Genomic DNA, 18,889 nt, shown 5'->3' on the forward strand with positions numbered 1-18,889 from the left:
CCAATCGTCCTCGCTGGTCAACGATTCTGACGACGACTTCGTGTGCGCACTTCACGACGACTGGAACGTAAATGATACTTTGCGGTACTTCGACCAGTTTATATCCTGGCGGGACCATCGGCGAAAACTCGTGCAGCATGTTGCTTAGTCTTCCGTTGAGATACGTTCCACTTGCCAAATTACAGTTTATTCTTATGACATTCACAGGCAAAATGTTTACTGCGCGCGTAGATTCGTACGTTCTTCCCGTATCATAAACCTTTGATTCGAATCCGAGCATCGTACCTATGGTGCCAGGTTTCGTAAAGTCGACATTTTCACTGCATGTTAGAATGTTTTTTTGAGTGTTTGGATTTCCACGCAGTTGAAAGTCTACATCCTGTGGTAACATATCCCTGATGTAATTTGCAATGTCGTCAATTTCGTAAGAGCCAACAGGTAACTGTATTTCATGAGCGGTCCCATCGCTTTTCAGGAAGCAGATCTTGCAGTTTTCCTCGTCGATATTAGGTATGGCATTATACGTTTGAAAATCTACGAGTCCGATACACCATTCTCCGTCTAAATCCAGAGGCGGGAAATGAACCGCCCGCAGCTCAGATGCGTGACCTGTCAGGGTAAGTGTTATCGACATGACTAATAAATTATCATCACTGCACTACCTTTAAGTAGCAATTTTTATTTGTCAGCTAATTTTTGTTTGTTAAAAAGCGAAGACACAAGTGTCCGCAATTTGTTTGATTAGGCCTCTGTTCCGTTTCGTAATTGTAAAACAACGTAGTGGTCCGGCCCAGGTACCACCTAAGTTCAGGCGGAGGGCGTAAATTACCGAAACTATCGTAGTAAGTAGCTTTTTTCCCCGTCTTTACATAGGCCACCCAGTGCGTGCCGCGACCCACCGACGTGTCTAAATTAATTATGGCGCACTCACGTGTCTTTGGCTTGCTGGGCAAAGTGTCTCGCATAAACACGCCACGGAAATTTGGTATTTTCAGTTTGCGTGCGTACTTTATTAAATCTACGTTGGTGAGCGGTCGTTTCGGCAAAGAACTTAGGATTTTTTCATTCGTTTCTTTTTCATGCCTCGTCCTGTCTTGTGAGGTCGTAAGTAGAGTCCTGCGCCGTTTTTTTTACCGATGGCAATGGCTTCCATGCTGGCATTGTGTCGCTGTGCTTCTTTTAACTGCTTGCGCTCATTCTTCGTAGTGTTGACTGCCCGCACTATACCGCTCGTTGCACCGATGAAGCCGCCGAGAGCACCCAATGCAGGCAAAAGCAAAGGAAGAAATCCTCCTATAATCTTCTTGTCGAGAGTCTGTAATTTTTGCTTGGCTTTTTGCACGCCTGCACTAGTCTTGCGTTTGGTCTTGCGTGAGTTAGTCTTTGACTTGATGGAGCTGGTTCGACGAGCACCCAGTCCTAATTTCGTCTTTGCCTTCATGATTTTAGATACGCCCCACGCTGCGATTTTCTCTCCTAGTCCCGCGTCCGGCGATTTACTTATATCTTCGGCTTCCTGTGCCAATATCTGATCTGCTCTGTGCCTGGATTTCAGATCCTTGCTTAATGAATATGCGATATCGTGCTGCTTGCACTTTTCGTCCAGAGAATTAATGCCCACGTCACCGCGAGCTAACCTTTTCGCTAGTTTCGTGCCGGGGCCGCAAAATCTGTAGCCGGGAATGTGTAGCTCGAATGGCAGATTGTTTATCAGCGAGTTCACGAGTCCTGCACCGATGTGTTTTTTGTTCTTACCTCTTCGAGTCATTACTCACAACTGACCAGAAAGTATAAATGTGTTTGATTTTATACAATTACTTTAGTACAATGCAGGTCGTCAAGCAAGACGTGTGTTTGCCCGTACGCATTACGCAAGACGATGTATTTAGTGCGCGTGAATCACAACATGGCTTACTGTTGCCTTCCGCCGTACGTTGCATCATAGCAGGACCGTCAAACTGCGGTAAAACGTGCGTTTTACTGAGTTTACTGGAGGAGCCAAACGGTCTTCGGTTCGAGAACGTTTACTTGTATTCCAAGTCGTTGGAACAGCCAAAATACCAGCGCCTAGCAACTGTTCTACGATAGGTGGATGGTCTGGAGTATTTTCCGTTTAGCGATAATACCGATGTTGTACCCCCAAGCGAAGCAAAAGCCAATTCCGTGTTCGTCTTTCCAACACAAGGAGCACATGTCTTTGAATTCCTGGAATGTCATGTCGGTGTTTACATGATCATCATAAGCATGGCGTAAATTAAGTTCGTCCATGCGAAACAAAACTATGACATTTGCGTTGTCTCGTAGGAGATGTTTTGGAATACGACTGTACGTCTGACACAGGTAAACACAGTCTACCTTGGCGTGTCTGCCCATGGAAAAGTACTCTTGTATTATGCCTTGTTTCTCGCACATTACATCGTCGAAAACAAACACGGAATTGGCTTTTGCTTCGCTTGGGGGTACAACATCGGTATTATCGCTAAACGGAAAATACTCCAGACCATCCACAGATCGTAGAACAGTTGCTAGGCGCTGGTACTTTGGCTGTTGCAACGACTTGGAATACAAGTAAACGTTCTCGAACCGAAGACCGTTTGGCTCCTCCAGTAAACTCAGTAAAACGCACGTTTTACCGCAGTTTGACGGTCCTGCTATGATGCAACGTACGGCGGAAGGCAACAGTAAGCCATGTCGTGATTCGCGACCGATAGTTTCATCGTCTTGCATAATGCGCACGGGCAAACACACGTCTTGCTTGACGACCTGCATTGTACTAAAGTAATTGTATAAAAGAAGCGTATTTATACTTTCTGGTCAGTTGTGCGTAATGACTCGAAGAGGTAAGAACAAAAAACACATCGGTGCAGGACTCGTGAACTCGCTGATAAACAATCTGCCATTCGAGCTACACATTCCCGGCTACAGATTTTGCGGCCCCGGCACGAAACTAGCGAAAAGGTTAGCTCGCGGTGACGTGGGCATTAATTCTCTGGACGAAAAGTGCAAGCAGCACGATATCGCATATTCATTAAGCAAGGATCTGGAATCCAGGCACAGAGCAGATCAGATATTGGCAGAGGAAGCCGAAGATATAAGGAAATCGTCGAACGCGGGACTAGGAGAGAAAATCGCAGCGTGGGACGTTTCCAAAATCATGAAGGCAAAGACGAAATTAGGACTGGGTGCTCGTCGAACCAGCTATATCAAGTCAAAGACTAACTCACGCAAGACCAAGAAACGCAAGATCGGTGCAGGCGTGCAAAAAGACAAGCAAAAATTACAGACTCTCGACAAGAAGATTATAGGAGGATTTCTTCCTTTTCTTTTGCCTGCATTGGGTGCTCTAGGCGGTCTCATCAATGCAACGAGCGGTAAAGTGCGGGCAGTCAACACTTCGAAGAATGAGCGCAAGCAGTTAAAAGAAGCACAGCGACACAATGCCAGCATGGAAGCCATTGCCATCGGTAAAAAAAACGGCGCAGGACTCTACTTGCAACCTCACAAGACAGGACGAGGCATGAAAAAGAAACGAATGAAAAAATCCTAAGTTCCCTACCGAAACGACCGCTCACCAACGTAGATTTAATAAAGTACGCACGCAAACTGAAAATACCAAATTTCCGCGGTGTGTTTTGGCGAGACACTTTGCCCAGCAAGCCAAAGACACGTGAGTGCGCCATAATTAATTAAGACACGTCGGCGGGTCGAGGCACGCACTGGGTGGCGTACATAAAGTCTGGAAAAAAAGCTACTTACTACGACAGTTTTGGAAATTTACGACCTCCGCCAGAACTTAGGTTGTACCTGGGCCGGTCCACTACGTTGTTTTACAATTACGAAACGGAACAGAAGCCTAATCAAACAAACTGCGGACACTTGAGTCTTCGCTTTTTATCAAACAAAAATTAGCTGACAAATAAAAATTGCTACTTAAAGGTAGTGCAGTGATGATAATTTATTAGTCATGTCGATAACACTTACCCTGACAGGTCACGCATCTGAGCTGCGGGCGGTTCATTTCACGCCTCTGGATTTAGACGGAGAATGGTGTATCGGACTCGTAGATTTTCAAACGTATAATGCCATACCTAATATCGACGAAGAAAATTGCAAGATCTGCTTCCTGAAAAGCGATGGGACCGCTCATGAAATACAGTTACCTGTTGGCTCTTACGAAATTGACGACATTGCAAATTACGTCAGGGATATGTTACCACAGGATGTAGACTTTCAACTGCGTGGAAATCCAAACACTCAAAAAAGCATTCTAACATGCAGTGAAAATGTCGACTTTACGAAACCTGGCACCATAGGTACGATGCTCGGATTCGAATCAAAGGTTTATGATACGGGAAGAACGTACGAATCTACGCGCGAAGTAAACATTTTGCCTGTGAATGTCATAAGAATAAACTGTAATTTGGCAAGAGGAACGTATCTCAACGGAAGACTAAGCAACATGCTGCACGAGTTTTCGCCGATGGTCCCGCCAGGATAAAAACTGGTCGAAGTACCGCAAAGTATCATTTACGTTCCAGTCGTTGTGAAGTGCGCACACGAAGTCGTCGTCAGAATCGTTGACCAGCGAGGACGATTGGTGAATTTTCAAGACGAAGAAATTACATTACGTCTGCACTTGAAGCGATGGGCATAAAGTTTGTAACACCGAACAGTTATAAAAGATATCGTATTGTCGTGAATAAGAACAGTTATAAAAGATATCGTATTGTCGTGAATAAGAACAGTTCTCTACCAGACATCGGTGCATTAACACCTGACAACATAAAGTATCTTCTCAGTATTGGACAAGTGCCGAATAAATATGGAAGACGAAATCCTCAACGTGGAAGATCCGGTCATTTTTGATGACAGCATTACGAAAATGGAATTGCACGAGTACCAGCCTTTCCTGCTCAGACCGTACGCACTACCATCGGAAGTACGCATTGCTGTACAGCACCAAGATATTTGTACTTTACCTTCGCAGTCATTTCTACGTATAAGAGGCACGCTTACAAAAGCGGATGGTACGCACCCGACAACGACATCAATATCCTGCAATGGTATTCTTCACCTAATCGAGCGCATTACTTATGTACTCAATGGTGTCGAGGTAGACCAGACGAGAGATGTAGGCATAACATCTGCTATGAAAAATTACCTTTCGCTCACGCCAAATGAACTGTCTGCTGCAAAGATGGCCGGTTAGGCTCTCGAGGATGAATATAAGCTTCCGGTTTATGCCGAAGGGAAGTTCGAAGTTTGTGTTCCTCTGTCCATGCTTCTTGGATTCGCTGAGGACTACAAGCATATAATCATTAATTCGAAACAAGAGCTCGTACTGCTTCTAGCCAACACGCACATTAATGCAATTGTCGCCGCTGCAGAAAACCCTCAAGATGTCTCGCTAACACTACAGTCTATCGAGTGGATGCTGCCCCACATCCAAGTGAGCACCGTTGAGCGAGTCAAGATGTTGAAGAACATAGAAAATGGCAAGAACTTCGATGTGCCATTCCGATCCTGGAGCCTGGAAACTTATCCTGGCTTGCCTCATAGTCAGCGTATTAATTGGATAGTAAAGTCCAGCTTCGCTACGGAAAAACCAAGATACATCATCGTCGGACTTCAGACCGGAAGACAGCTCAATGCAGGAGTAAGTCGCTCCGTATTCGATAACTGTCAAATACGTAATATAAATATTTTTAAACAGCGAAAGTTATCCGTACGTTGACATGAACATGGATTTTGAAAGTGGAAGATTTCTTCTAGCATATCAAATGTATGCCAAGTTTCAGCAAGCTTACTACGGGCGGATACAGTCACCGATACTGAGTCCCGACAGTTTCAAGAACAAGGCACCGTTAATGGTGTTTGACGTTTCCAAACAGGATGATCGTATAAATTCAAACATCATCGACTGTAGGATCGAGATAACGACTAGCGGAAATATTCCGCCAAACACCTATGCTTTTTGTCTAATACTTCACGATCGGCTTGCATCGTAAAATTGTCGAGACAAACTTGTGAAAATTCTGACATAAATACTGTTTCGTTTTCGATAATAATTTAGTTACGACCGAGCATTGCTAGCCACAAGATGTACTGCAACCTGCAAGGTTTCCAGAGCCAAAACGGATTCGTGCTCAAGGAAATTGGCGTCACTCACGACGGCCGGACTCGAACACGCACTTTCCGACCTCCGTATCCGTGGAAACTACTAGACGAAAAAAGTAAACGGTCGAATGAATGGCTATGTAAATATTATCATGGACTAGAGTGGGACGAAGGAAAAATTCCGTACCACCAAGTGAAAAACACTATTGAAGATTTACTACTGCAAAACGAAATAATCTACGTCGCCGGACCTGAACAGAAGAAATGGCTACGAGAACTGTGTGACGTCGGAGCAGCTGAAATTGTGGATATACAGACCGACTACGGTTGTCCTTCCCTGCGCAAGCTTAGTGCAATATACGCCGTGCAGCTACGTGACAAGTTTGAACGTGTCTGTGCCTGTACAAACTCGCAGTTAATGCAGAAATGGCACACACAGTGTTAGTAGGAGCCTGCATATATAAATGTCGTACCTACGTACGTGCCTTCAGTTGACGTTCGGCCTGCAAGAAGATGTTTACGTTTCATCCTGCTAACGTGTACGTGTGCGCAAGACCTAGCTTCAGCAGTGTCGAGTACAGCTACTGGGATTCCGGGTATCTACGTACATATACAGAAACCTGTGATGGAGGCGCTCAGCATTGGCGGTTTGCGCACTTTCCTGTGTCCTACGAACCGACTCAGCAGCTGGTAGATTGTTGCGAACCTGGAAACTGCGCCGTCTATCACATGAGACCACACACAATCCTTCCTGCTAGCATCGCTGAGGTAGTCGCCTCGTCTGCATGTGCAACACCAAACATGAACGTGTTGCAACCTGTTGCGACCTATGATGCTTCTATGCAGACGTCCAAACGGTGTGCGTCTCGTCGTTGCAGTTCAGGCAGTGAATCTGTCCCAACTGGCACTGAGCCAAAGCCCAGGCGTAGACGTGGTCACAGACGTCACCGACCATGTCTTGTCGGAGTTTTCGACGTTGCAGAAGATGACCAGCTGGAAACCTGTGTTCCTGATCGCGTGACCGGCGAAACAGTTGGAACCGGAGTCAACGAACCAGTTGGAACCGGAGTCGACGAGTCAGTTCGTGTGGCATTAAAGACTTTGCTTGTGAAAATGCTTAATTCCTTAACCTAATATGTATTTGTGTACTTTTTATAAATAAATGTGTAAAACTTGAACTCGTGTGTTTTTTATTTCTAAAATTTTTAGGTACCTAATAAAAATTTTTTAAATACAGACGATATTTTGACTCATGTAGTATACCAGTAGACCACGGGTATATAAGCGAGGTTCGGACGACTGGACCCGCAGTTCACCTCTGGCCGCGGTGCAGTACGGACGTGCTCTCTCCATTAAGTTTCGTGAGATTTAGTTATGTCGACCGGAATAGAATGTTTACCGACAGCAGCGGGGACCTCGATGGCAGCAACGATGATGGAGACGGAGATCCCGATACCATTTGCAGAGGAGACCATGGCAGCGGAGGGCTCAATGGCTGAGGTGTCGACAGCTGTGAAGATCCCGATACCTGCTGCAGAGGAGACAACGATACGTGCTGTTCCACCATCAGCTGAAGTTTCACCATCTGCATTCCAGACATCAATTAATGAAGAGCATACATCGCATCAATGCAAATATTGTGGCGCATCATTTACTTTCACTTCAAATGCGCGCAGACATGAAAGAAGCAGCTGTCAGAATAATTCTCAAAGAATACTGTTTCAGTGCAATAAGTGCAATAAACTAATTTCACGTCTCGACAGCTTACATCATCATTATAAAAAATGCTCCGAGAAGTATAATGAACATGGTTATTGATTTGACTCATGTGTTGAACAAGCAAATGAGACTATATAAGTGAGACCCCAGGTGATATGTACTTCAGTCTGTCTCTGACTGTGGTGATGAACGGCTCGGATAGTTAGACTTGTATAACATAATAGACCAGTATCTAGCTATTCTTGAGAACTCGATGGCATCATTACCAGTATCAACACCAACCTGGATCGAAGATCTACCATCATCAGTGCAGAGCACGATGACAACGACGTCTACAGCTACACCTGCTCTCTCAGCACAGCAGGAGATTTCGACCTGTGCAACATCTTCCGCAGAGCATACCTCAACGGCTTCAGAAGTTAACATGTCAGCAGTGTTACAATGGTTGTCAACAGTTCAACTGGCATTGATGAAGGAAGGAGCATCCAACGGTGTTCCATCACCCGACTGCACATACTGCGAGAAGATCAAAAACTTGAAATTACGTGATTATGTAATACACAATTTTAGTACTAACTCAGAACGCATTAAATATCAGTGCAACAGGTGTTTAAGCAAGTTTATACACTATGGAAGATTAAAACGGCACCTCAGGAATTGTAATAGACTAGGTGTACATTCATCAGAATCAAGCTGTATATTTTGTAACAAAACATTAGCAACTATTCGAAGTGCAAAACAACATGAAATATATCACTGTCCTTTTAATGAAGTCGATAATTCGTCTTTGTGTGAAAACTGTGGTGTACCAATATGTCGACCTGATAGACTGAATAGACATTTCAAGTCATGTAAAGGACTTAGTCCATACAATAAGAAGACTGTTTGAATCGAGAAATCCACAAAACTTTAGTAATTTGTCAGTGTTTTTTTTTGTACTTGTAGTAGTGTAGTATGTATGTAATAAAATATTTTTAAAAGAACTTGTGGTGTTTTTATTTTCTCAAACCTAACACTTTTTTAGTATTTTTTAAGAATATTAAAGTTGTTTTGTATCGTCCAGGGATCGAACCAAGGACGGGAATCGATTGAATCAATATGTAAATTAATGAGTGATTTATTTAATGAATTTTGGAACTTTTCCCGAATTTCTAGCTAAATAATTACGGATTTTCAAGATGGCGGCCAAATGACAAGATGGCGGGTGTCACAGTAATAAATGATTACTGCACTCTAGCGGATACGAATTAAACTAACATGTCATCGGCGCACTCTAGCCGACGATACAATGATGATGGCTTCCAGCATCGAAGACAAGATGGCGGTCATGACGTCATACTAGATGATGTTATATATGGTTTGAAAAAAAGTGGTGGGAGTCAGTCTGCCAGCACCCACCACGAGGGAAGGATCGGTCGTCATTTTTATTTTTTGCAATCGTCGGGTTCGAACCGAGGACTCCGAGCTCCGTGTCGTAAATATATTTTTTATAAAAAATTTATTAAGATTTTATTATTTAATTTTTTTATAATTTTTTTTATTATTAAAATCGGATAATAAATAAAAAAGTTAAAGATGGCGACCGTAACGAAAATTGCAACGGTGACGACATAATCCAAGATGGCGGTCATGGTATCCTTATTCCTAGAAATGGCTTAATTGAGGCTTCAGTTAAGGATGCTTAAGCCAGTTATAGGAATTTTCAGCCGCTGGAATTTTTAAGGACTAAAAACGGGAATTTTTCCCTCGAAAAGAGAAATTTTTAATTTGTGGAATTTTTTGAGATTTTTTGGTGGAACTTTTTTCCACAGAAATGGAAATTTTGGCGAATTTTGAGGAATTTTGGGCAAATTTTGCCCAATTTTGGCGGATTTTGGCGATTTTTGAGGATCAAATTCTAGGTCAAGGTCAAATTTCAAGCTCACAACCATCCAAGATGTCCGCCGTGACGTCAGAATCCAAGATGGCGGACCGACAATCTCAATCCACCGCCTGGCGCCTGCGCTCGGACATACATTCCTATACTACTACTATTGGTTCCAACTATTTTTAGGTCATAATATTTTAACGTTTTTTATATTGAATATTTTACTACATTAAGGCAGATATCACGTATCATTGACAGTATTAATAGGTACGGTTGTAGTTTTACCCAAAATATTAACTCAGTACTAAACGCAAATGACTTCACATGATGTAACAATTTGTAGCAGTCAGGGACTATTAACTCAGACATTCCGCTTAATTATTTACTATACTTTAACAAAGCCAAAATTTGACAAACGATAAATTTTGAATACGATATTAAACCTGTAATGAAGATGGCGTCTCTCTTCCTATCTTACCTTCCCCTTAACGTCTCGTCAACATTAAGGTTCACTGATAACAGTCGAGAGGGGGTGAATACGTACCTGAATACATGGGTAGGGCGTGGACGAAGGCATCTGCCGTGCCTTTAATCACGTGACACGTTCAGCTGACAAATATACATCAAGGACTATGCCAGAGAAGAAAATGGTGGGAAATGGACAATTCTTTCTCATGTAAAGGAAAACATAATAACCTGACAATCTGTGCGTTCAAATTGTTTTAAAACTAACAATTAAATATTTTAATTTAATTACTGTAAAATATATCTTTAAATCAACCAGTATTAATAAAGTAGGCTGTACTAACTTCTTCTTGGGTTTTTGGCCTCGACGTTTCGGCATGTCTTGTTTCAGCCATATTGAAGGGCGATAACTACCTATGCCGAAATTTCGGACACGTGCGTCATTTCTACGAACGCAGCTTTAACCCAGAAGCCAAGTTTTAGTTGGTGAGTCTGGCCTTAGTTTCTTATTTTTGGGCTCGAAATTCACCAGCAACACTATAAAAAAATGAAATCTATTTTTCCCTATAATTTGTGACAAATAGGCTACATGTATTCACGGTGTGCGCGATTAGTATTATCTTTTTAAATGATGGTCAATAACGTTATGTGGACGGTTATAAAGCCTTTTTAATCAAGACTCATGTTAAGTTATTATTTGCAATGTCTTCTTAAACTGTACAAATACTATCTATACTTCTCAATTTAACTTTACATAACACATATTCATTATCAAAGCCTAAATCTTAAAATTAAAAAAAAACACCATTTTCGACGCTGCACTCAAGACACCAACTAAAAAAACATACACTCACACACACGCGACCGCACTTGATGGCGGCTATAGTAGATATGCGCGCACGCAAGTCTTAACACGCTCTATACAGGCTGTCCCAGAACAAAGTCAGGCCGAGAACAGCTGAGAGACAATATTATACGGTTATGAAAAAAAATTAAAAATTGTTGTGGTTTATGAATTGCAGGCATTTTTAAAAAGTTTTGAAATGTCTCACTTTAATTTTTTTTTAGAAACGGTGACTATTATTGGTCATAATAAAAAATAAAACCAATCATGCTATACTTTTAATGAAAAATAATCTTTGCCTGAATTGTGCTGCCAAACTATTATACGGGTAACTTTGGCTACTTATATTATAAAAATAATTACTGTGTTAACATAGCAAGTCATTTGCTTAGTTGATTTTCAAATAAATTTCTAAGTTAACGTAGTAATTATTTTACAGCATTAGTAATTAGTAAATGTTACTTGTTTAAAATCTTTTCCACTTAAATTGCGCAAAGATATTTTTCCCCAAAAAAAATGTATAGCATGTTTGGTTTTATACTGAATTGTAATCAATAATATGGTTATTCATGATTGCGTAACAAAAAAGGTGTATTCACATTATCTAATGATTTGGCTCAGGGTAGGTATAAGTATATATTTTTTTCAAATGTCTGTAACTCGAAAATTCCAACACTTTTATGAATGTTGGTTTTTTATTTCCATTCAGAACCGTAATCAACTGGCCTATAAACTGTTCTCGACTCGGCGTTGTGTTTCGGTACACTGATAGCCCAGGAATTTTAGTGTTTTACCTGAAAAAAAAAAGAATGTAGTTTTGAAATTTGGCACAGACGTTCCTTTGGGTGTTAAAAATTGATCCTAAAAAGTCCCCATCTTTCAGATGCCGGCTTCATACTTTTTTAAGGCAATAAGGGCGTAAGTGGCAAAATATGCATATCACGACTGATGCGCGAAAATATTCATTCTATATATCAAAATTTGGTCAAAATTTTAAAGTTAAGGGCCCTTAGTCCTTAGTAATTCGTTTTTATTACATTATACACCGCAAAAATTATCTTATAACCTAATTTATACTCAACTAATGGAAGTAAAATGTATCACTGCTCTATACAATCACCAGTTACATCAAATACACCACTGAAAGGCAAAAATATATCTTTATAAACATTTTCCGTTATTTTATTAGCTTTAAATTGGTGGGTCAAACATGTGTATGCGATAATAATTGACTGACATATTAAGGATTACAAGGAACTACTGCACAACAATGGGTTTTTGAGCAATTTAGGTTAATATTGACTATAGCATTTTACCAGAAATAAAAATAATGTAGGTTTTACATTTGGCACAGACGTTCCTTTGGGTGTTAAAAATTGATCCTAAAAAGTCACCATCTCTCAGATGCCGGCTTCATACTTTTTTTTAAGGCAATAAGGACGTAAGTGCCGAAATATGCACATCACAACTGTTGCGCGAAAAATATTCATTCAATTGTATCGTAACTTGTATAAGATGTGAAGTAAAAGGCACTTAAGTTATTTAAAATTCATTATTGTTGCATAATACATAGCAAAAATAATGAAACCTGATCTAAAATCAATTAATGGAAGTACACAATAAAAAAAATTAACCATTCCATTAAAGGTCCTCTTCATCAGAACCATCATTGATAACAACATTATTGCATGTTGCCCCACGACATTTGGCACACATAATACCACACTGCAGTCCAGCACGCACACACTCACATTTGTAGGTGCATTCACTTTTACAGTTACATGATATCAAATTCAGGAGCTGTTCTGGAGCTGGAGGAAGGTAACACGTGTGCCACTCACACTTTTCCATCCCCACTCAACAGGATATAATGAATTGCCCAGCCACTCTTGCACCTGTAGGTAAACCCGAAGAGAATGTTGTTCACATGCGGTACTGGTTGGTGGAAGAGAGGCTAGCTGGAAAGAAGCACTAACAGGCATCTTTGCTATCTTGCAGGTATACATATATAATCTCATTTCATCCAAAGTGGAATAGTTATCATGTCCCTAATACATTGCAATTGCAAACTTTTCTCCAGCTGCAATAACGATCTTCTTGTCCGCATGTGGACATGTAAAAACATGTACTGTTCTCCGAATGGAAACATCGTTCTTGATGATGTTCCATGCTTGCTTCTTTCCCTTGCCGAAGAAAGCACTGGTTGTATCTGATCCGGTCATAGCATGACAAAATAAAATATAGTTTTTCATTTCACCAATGTTCTGCTGAATAGCTGATATACTGTAAATCTTTCCTGTTGTCTTGCTTGAGGGTGGATGGACAATTTGAATGTGTGCATCTTCTTCTGACCTCGCAGTCAACATCGCAAGAATGTCTGTATAAGTAGCTATTCCTTTTACACAACAGCTTGTTGAATACTAAAGAGCAATAGCTGCTATAGTGGTATCAGCCTCTCCTGAGCACTGAATGTCCTATCAGTGGTGGATTTGATGTAACTGGTGATTGTATAGAGCAGTGATACATTTTACTTTCATTAGTTGAGTATAAATTAGGTTATAAAATATTTTTTTGCTGTGTATAAAGTAATAATAACGAATGATTAAGGACTAATGGCCCTTAACTTTAAAATTTTGACCAAATTTTGATATATTAGAATGAATATTTCTCGCGTATCAGTCGTGATATGCATATTTCGGCACTTACGCCCTTATTGCCTTAAAAAGGTATGAAGCCGGCATCTGAGAGATGGGAACTTTTTAGGATAAATTTTTAACACCCAAAGGAACGTCTGTGCTAAATTTAAAACCTACATTATTTTTATTTCTGGTAAAATGCTATAGTCAATATTAACCTAAATTGCTCAAAAACCCATTGTTGTGCAGTAGTTCCTTGTAATCCTTAATATGTCAGTCAATTATTATCCCATACACATGTTTGACCCACCAATTTAAAGCTAATAAAATAACGGAAAACGTTATATTTTTGCCTATCAGTGGTGGATTTTATGTAACTGGTGATTGTATAGAGCAGTGATACATTTTACTTCCATTAATTGAGTATAAATTAGGTTATAAGATAAATTTGCGGTGTATAAAGTAATAAAAACGAATGATTAAGGACTAAGGGCCGTTAACTTTAAAATTTTGACCAAATTTTGATATATTAGAATGAATATTTTTCGCGCAACAGTCGTGATATACATATTTCGGCACTTACGCACTTATTGCCTTAAAAAAGTATGAAGCCGGCATCTGAGATATGAGGACTTTTTAGGATAAATTTTTAACAACCAAAGGAATGTCTGTCCCAAATTTGAAAACTACGTTATTATTTTTTTATTTTTTTTTTTTAGGTTTGCTCGATTTTCCCCCTAAAATGCCTGGGCTATGAGTGTATCACTCTCATTCCTCGGGTGAAACTGTGAGGCTAGCGGAGACGGATATCGCTTTGTCAGTAAGCGAGTGATCTGGCAGATATAAGTACGTACGACGTCACGGTTTATCGCGATTCTGCGCTGCCGGTGGATTCGGCGAAGCTGATGAAACCGCATGCGTTTGCTTGTGTATGAACCCAATTATGTTTCGATTTTGAGTTGTTATCAGTAAATTAAAAAAAAATGGGGCAAGCCCCATGCATGTGAGGTTAAGAGCTGGCTGTGTGCAGTCTTCGCCCCACCCACCCCCTTTTCAACATTCATCTAGCAAAACCTTTTTTTTTTGTTATAATGAAATCAAATGAAAATTGCTTCCTGGCGTGTTCTTAGCATCTTTGTTCATCAATGCTAACATCACGACGGCATGATGAGTTCCTTTCGAGGTTGCCAGTCAGGAGTATTTGTGTTGGTGAGGCGGGATGATAAGCGCGAAGCTCGCTGATGCTTCTAGTGCGGTATCGCCTCTAAGCGCAAGGCTATAAACTGGTGAGCAGTCACTCTCTTCGTGCATAAGGGAAACTACGAGGTTTGAGTGATAGCCATAACATTAGATATATGGCGGAGAACTAACGATAAAAGTGTGAATGAATACAGTGGCGTAGCTAAGGTGATTGGCGCCCCTGGCCAGAATTGAAATAGCTCCCCCTCTTGGATTAAAAGAGAGGGGGGAGGGTTCAGTAACGCATTTGAATATATATACTGTATAGAAGTCGCCAGCCCAGGTTAAAATTTCTAATACGGTTTGAGGTAGTTGGTTAATTCACCGCCGCAATCGCCACCATCTCTAGGGCATCGACTTGTGGTGGTCCCTAGCGGACAAGTGTCGAACTCTTCAAACACCCCTTCCCCCTCCTGTTGAACGACCTTGAGCTGCAGTGAATGATTGGTGGGGGGGGGGGGGGAAATGACAGCGGGCGACAGTGCTGCGCTCTAACGTGCAAATAACAACCTAAGACGATACAAGGCGTTACGGCAGCGCACTGCAGCGGTGAAGTTCCCAAGCTGCTAATCATGCGCTCCTGAAAAACTTAGAGTAAATCCTATACACTCGCGACTTCTATACAGTATATATATATATATATATATATATATATATATATATATATATATATATATATATATTCAAAGGTAACGCGAAACCGTCGCGGCGACGCTCTCCCCCCCCCCCCCTCCATGCTCCGGCGCCCTGCTACGCCACTGGAATGAAAGCCCATTGAGTATTGAGTTCTTTCAAGAATCCGTACCGGATGTTTCACATTCCAAACACGCGTTCACGTCATTTTCGCTCTTCTGAAAATGCAGCTTGGAAATGAAATACCTACGGAAACAGCGCCGAGACACGGAGACTTGAACGAGTCCACAACGGGGCAGGACGGACGCAGACACGGGTCGGGCTCTGCAGCGAGGCTGTGTCACGCAGGGCGAAGAGGAGTCGTCGCCCGAAGGAGCGATGCGCGCCTTCGCCACCGCCGCAGCAGCAGCAGCAGCGTCGCTGTCCGCCTCGCGCCGCGCCCCTGGCCTCCAGCAGCAGCTGCCCCAGGAGCAGTTCTCGTGACCGGAGGAGCAGGAGGAGGAGGAGTTGTGTTTGCGCAGGTTGGCAGCCATGAGACTGCTGTGCGGCGCCGCGCGGGCCCACGCCGAGGTCTTCCGGAGGGCCGTGCGCAACTCCAGGTACGCGACTGGACATCCTTGCAGCTACTGTGATATGGCGTTCGCCTTTTCCCGTCATGCACGAAGACGTGAAAGGAGCAAATGTGTAAAGAATCCTTCTCGTGCGAAGTTTCGCTGCGATGAGTACCATGTTTGGTTTACACGTATTGACAGTTTGCGACGCAACCAAATGTACGCGACTCCCCCCCCCCCCCCCCCGTTTATTCCCCGAACATATCCGGGCACACCCGAACATTCCCGAACATACCCGGGCAGACCCTAACATTCCCTATCATACCCGAAGTTTGCACGTGGGTCTCATAAACATATGCAATGTCAACACCACCAGCGATAAGTACTCTCAGTGCCAATTCAAAATAGTGCGAAGCACACGGGTGAATGGTTGACCCCCTGGGGTTCTCTACCTGTTGTGTTAGTGCTGACCCTCATGTCTGATGGCATCGCTCGCCTGGCAGGCCTCACCTCCAGTGCCGGCTGTGTTCTGAAAGGCATGAGATTTTGAATTGCAGCTTTAATAAATTAACTAAAATTTCCTTCTTCGTAATATTAAGTGGGCTGGCTGGCAGCCTGGCGGGAAACGATTAAAGTCGCCCCCGAAACAACCAGTGCCACCCAAAACAATGCGGAGAGCAATGTCCAAGTCCCCAACCCCCCTGCATGGTAGACTCTTTTCTACTCTGTCCAACTCTTCTTCTAGATCCATCCTTCTGTTTCCCGTAAGCATCCTGCTCGATATTAATGCATGAAATTTTGCATCCCGCATGTCAGAGCCCAGGGTTTTCCCTGTGTCTATGCAGGTTTTACCTGGGCCCAAATTATCTAGTTTTAGTCTAGTATAGTCAGTGAGGGGAGTTAGTCATGGCGCCAATCGCTGCCATGGCTGGCCAATCCCCCTCCTAGCACACGATGCATGCTACCCCTCCTGCATGGCTAATACCCTGCATGATTAGAGCGTATGGGCTTCGGCCTGAGACGCACTTAGTCTCACTCCCTAACCCGGAACCCTCCCCAACACACTTAGATTTAATTTAGGTTAGGAAAAAAATCATATGCAATGTAAAAAGTAAACTGTAACCGCGCAGACTTTGTTTGATGTGCAACATCTATATTTCCCGGCACAATTTATTTGGTAGGACTAATTTCGTGATTGGAATCATGGTGCTGCCATCTGTGGCGGATTGAGTGAACCAAAGTTTCACAAATCCAAATGTAAACTCAATAGTATTAACTGCTTGATGAATTTTTAACAAGATGGGCAGTATTTTAATAAAATTCCTTGTTGAAAATCAAGCCTCAACCGAAAATCAGTATTTTAAGAAGTCTTGTTCGCTTTTATCAGAGCCGTTTCATTATAATATGGTTTAACATTTCGTTCTGCAAATTGAATGATTCGATTGTCGACGTAGCTGCTCGAGCAGCGAATTTAGTTGAAAACACAATTATCGTGTATTTATCACACTCGGCATTAGTTCAAATAATTATATGTTGAATTTCGTGTCGGAGTTTTTTATCATAAGAGTTTTTGCAACACGATAACACGTGAATTTGCTCGTTACCGAGATTAGACATTACACATTTCTGGCGTGTACTAAAAGACTTGCATTACTTCTCAATGACTTGTCTAATGAATATTTTACCATCGTTTACAGAAAAAACTTATTTGTTTCAATGCTCGTGTAAACAAACATACGAACTAACAATATTTTGACAACGAGACATCGCTTGCAAAACACTGTTCGGATGCTTGAGAAACCAAATCGAAACGGGATATAATGCTAGCCGTTTGTAGTTTCGGTGAGTCGCGTGCTCAGGACAATCAGCCATTGTCCATCCACAGAGGATGTGGGCAGGATTGAAGCCCCATTTTAGACACAAACGTAGCATTGACTGCTTGAATAACGTTTTTCAATGTAGGATTTACGTGAAGGTTCAGACTGACACGTTAAACAAACTGACACGATCGCACTTTAGTAAAATTTCCAACTGTGAGATTTACCACAAGAATTAGTTTGATTTAATCTCAGCATAATTGAAATTAATATAGAAATTATAATTTTATATGTCAAGGCAGAATCGCACAAAATGATTATAAGAAAATGGACTAAGTTCAATAATTAATTTAGCGATTAGAGCAACTCAACCGACTCGTTAGGTAAAGTCCAAAATATACTCGAAATATTTCCACACAAATGCCTGTCAGTATTTTAGAATTATGGATACTACAGTACGAGTAGATGTAATATTAACGTATTAATTGTATTTATTTTATTTTCCAATTTACTAATATTCTTCTTTACACACAATCAAACAGAATCATTCCACTCATAAGGGGAGATATTTTCCTAGAGTCTCAACCTTTCTGAAAGTTTAAAGTTTAAAAACAATCGCAAATGGTACTTTTTAAACCTATAACGATTTTCAACATTTTGCAACTTTCAGCATGATCTTACAGAATTTTAGATGTTCCTGACCCAACCTAACGAACATTTCACTCTTGAAACTTTTACATGCATATTAAACTGTTAATAATTCAACAATTAGTTTAAACAAATGTTTTCTTAAACTCTTAAGTACATTTGAAAAAAAAAACATTTCTGGAATTTTTATTTTCCTCAAAAAAGTCGCTACTCTAGAATAATGGCATATAGTAACAGCTCATACTCCACCGAAGAAAACACGAATAGTTGTATGACGCTAGTGCCCGGCAGAATAACCCTGTAGTCCAGTGGCCTGTTGATTGGCAACCCGCTCTGCAGTGAAGGCTGGTAGG

At 41.5% G+C, this 18,889-nt stretch overlaps 1 protein-coding gene across 2 annotated transcripts in view; it reads left to right on the forward strand.

The window, feature by feature from the left end:
* The window catches only part of LOC134538717 (nocturnin), a 337,405-nt gene that overhangs the window by 114,807 nt on the left and 203,709 nt on the right, over nucleotides 1-18,889 (forward strand). Inside the window, exon 2 of one of the 2 annotated variants that reach the window (XM_063380158.1) lies at nucleotides 15,869-16,119. The exons of the other annotated variant lie outside the window; for it this stretch is intronic. Within the exon in view, the coding sequence (XP_063236228.1) occupies nucleotides 16,052-16,119 (68 nt within the window). The 5' untranslated portion in view covers nucleotides 15,869-16,051. The remainder of the gene's footprint in view (nucleotides 1-15,868; nucleotides 16,120-18,889) is intronic. 2 annotated transcript variants of the gene reach the window in all.

The sequence above is a fragment of the Bacillus rossius genome, chromosome 14 (genome assembly GCF_032445375.1).
Source record: "Bacillus rossius redtenbacheri isolate Brsri chromosome 14, Brsri_v3, whole genome shotgun sequence".
NCBI lineage: Eukaryota > Metazoa > Arthropoda > Insecta > Phasmatodea > Bacillidae > Bacillus > Bacillus rossius.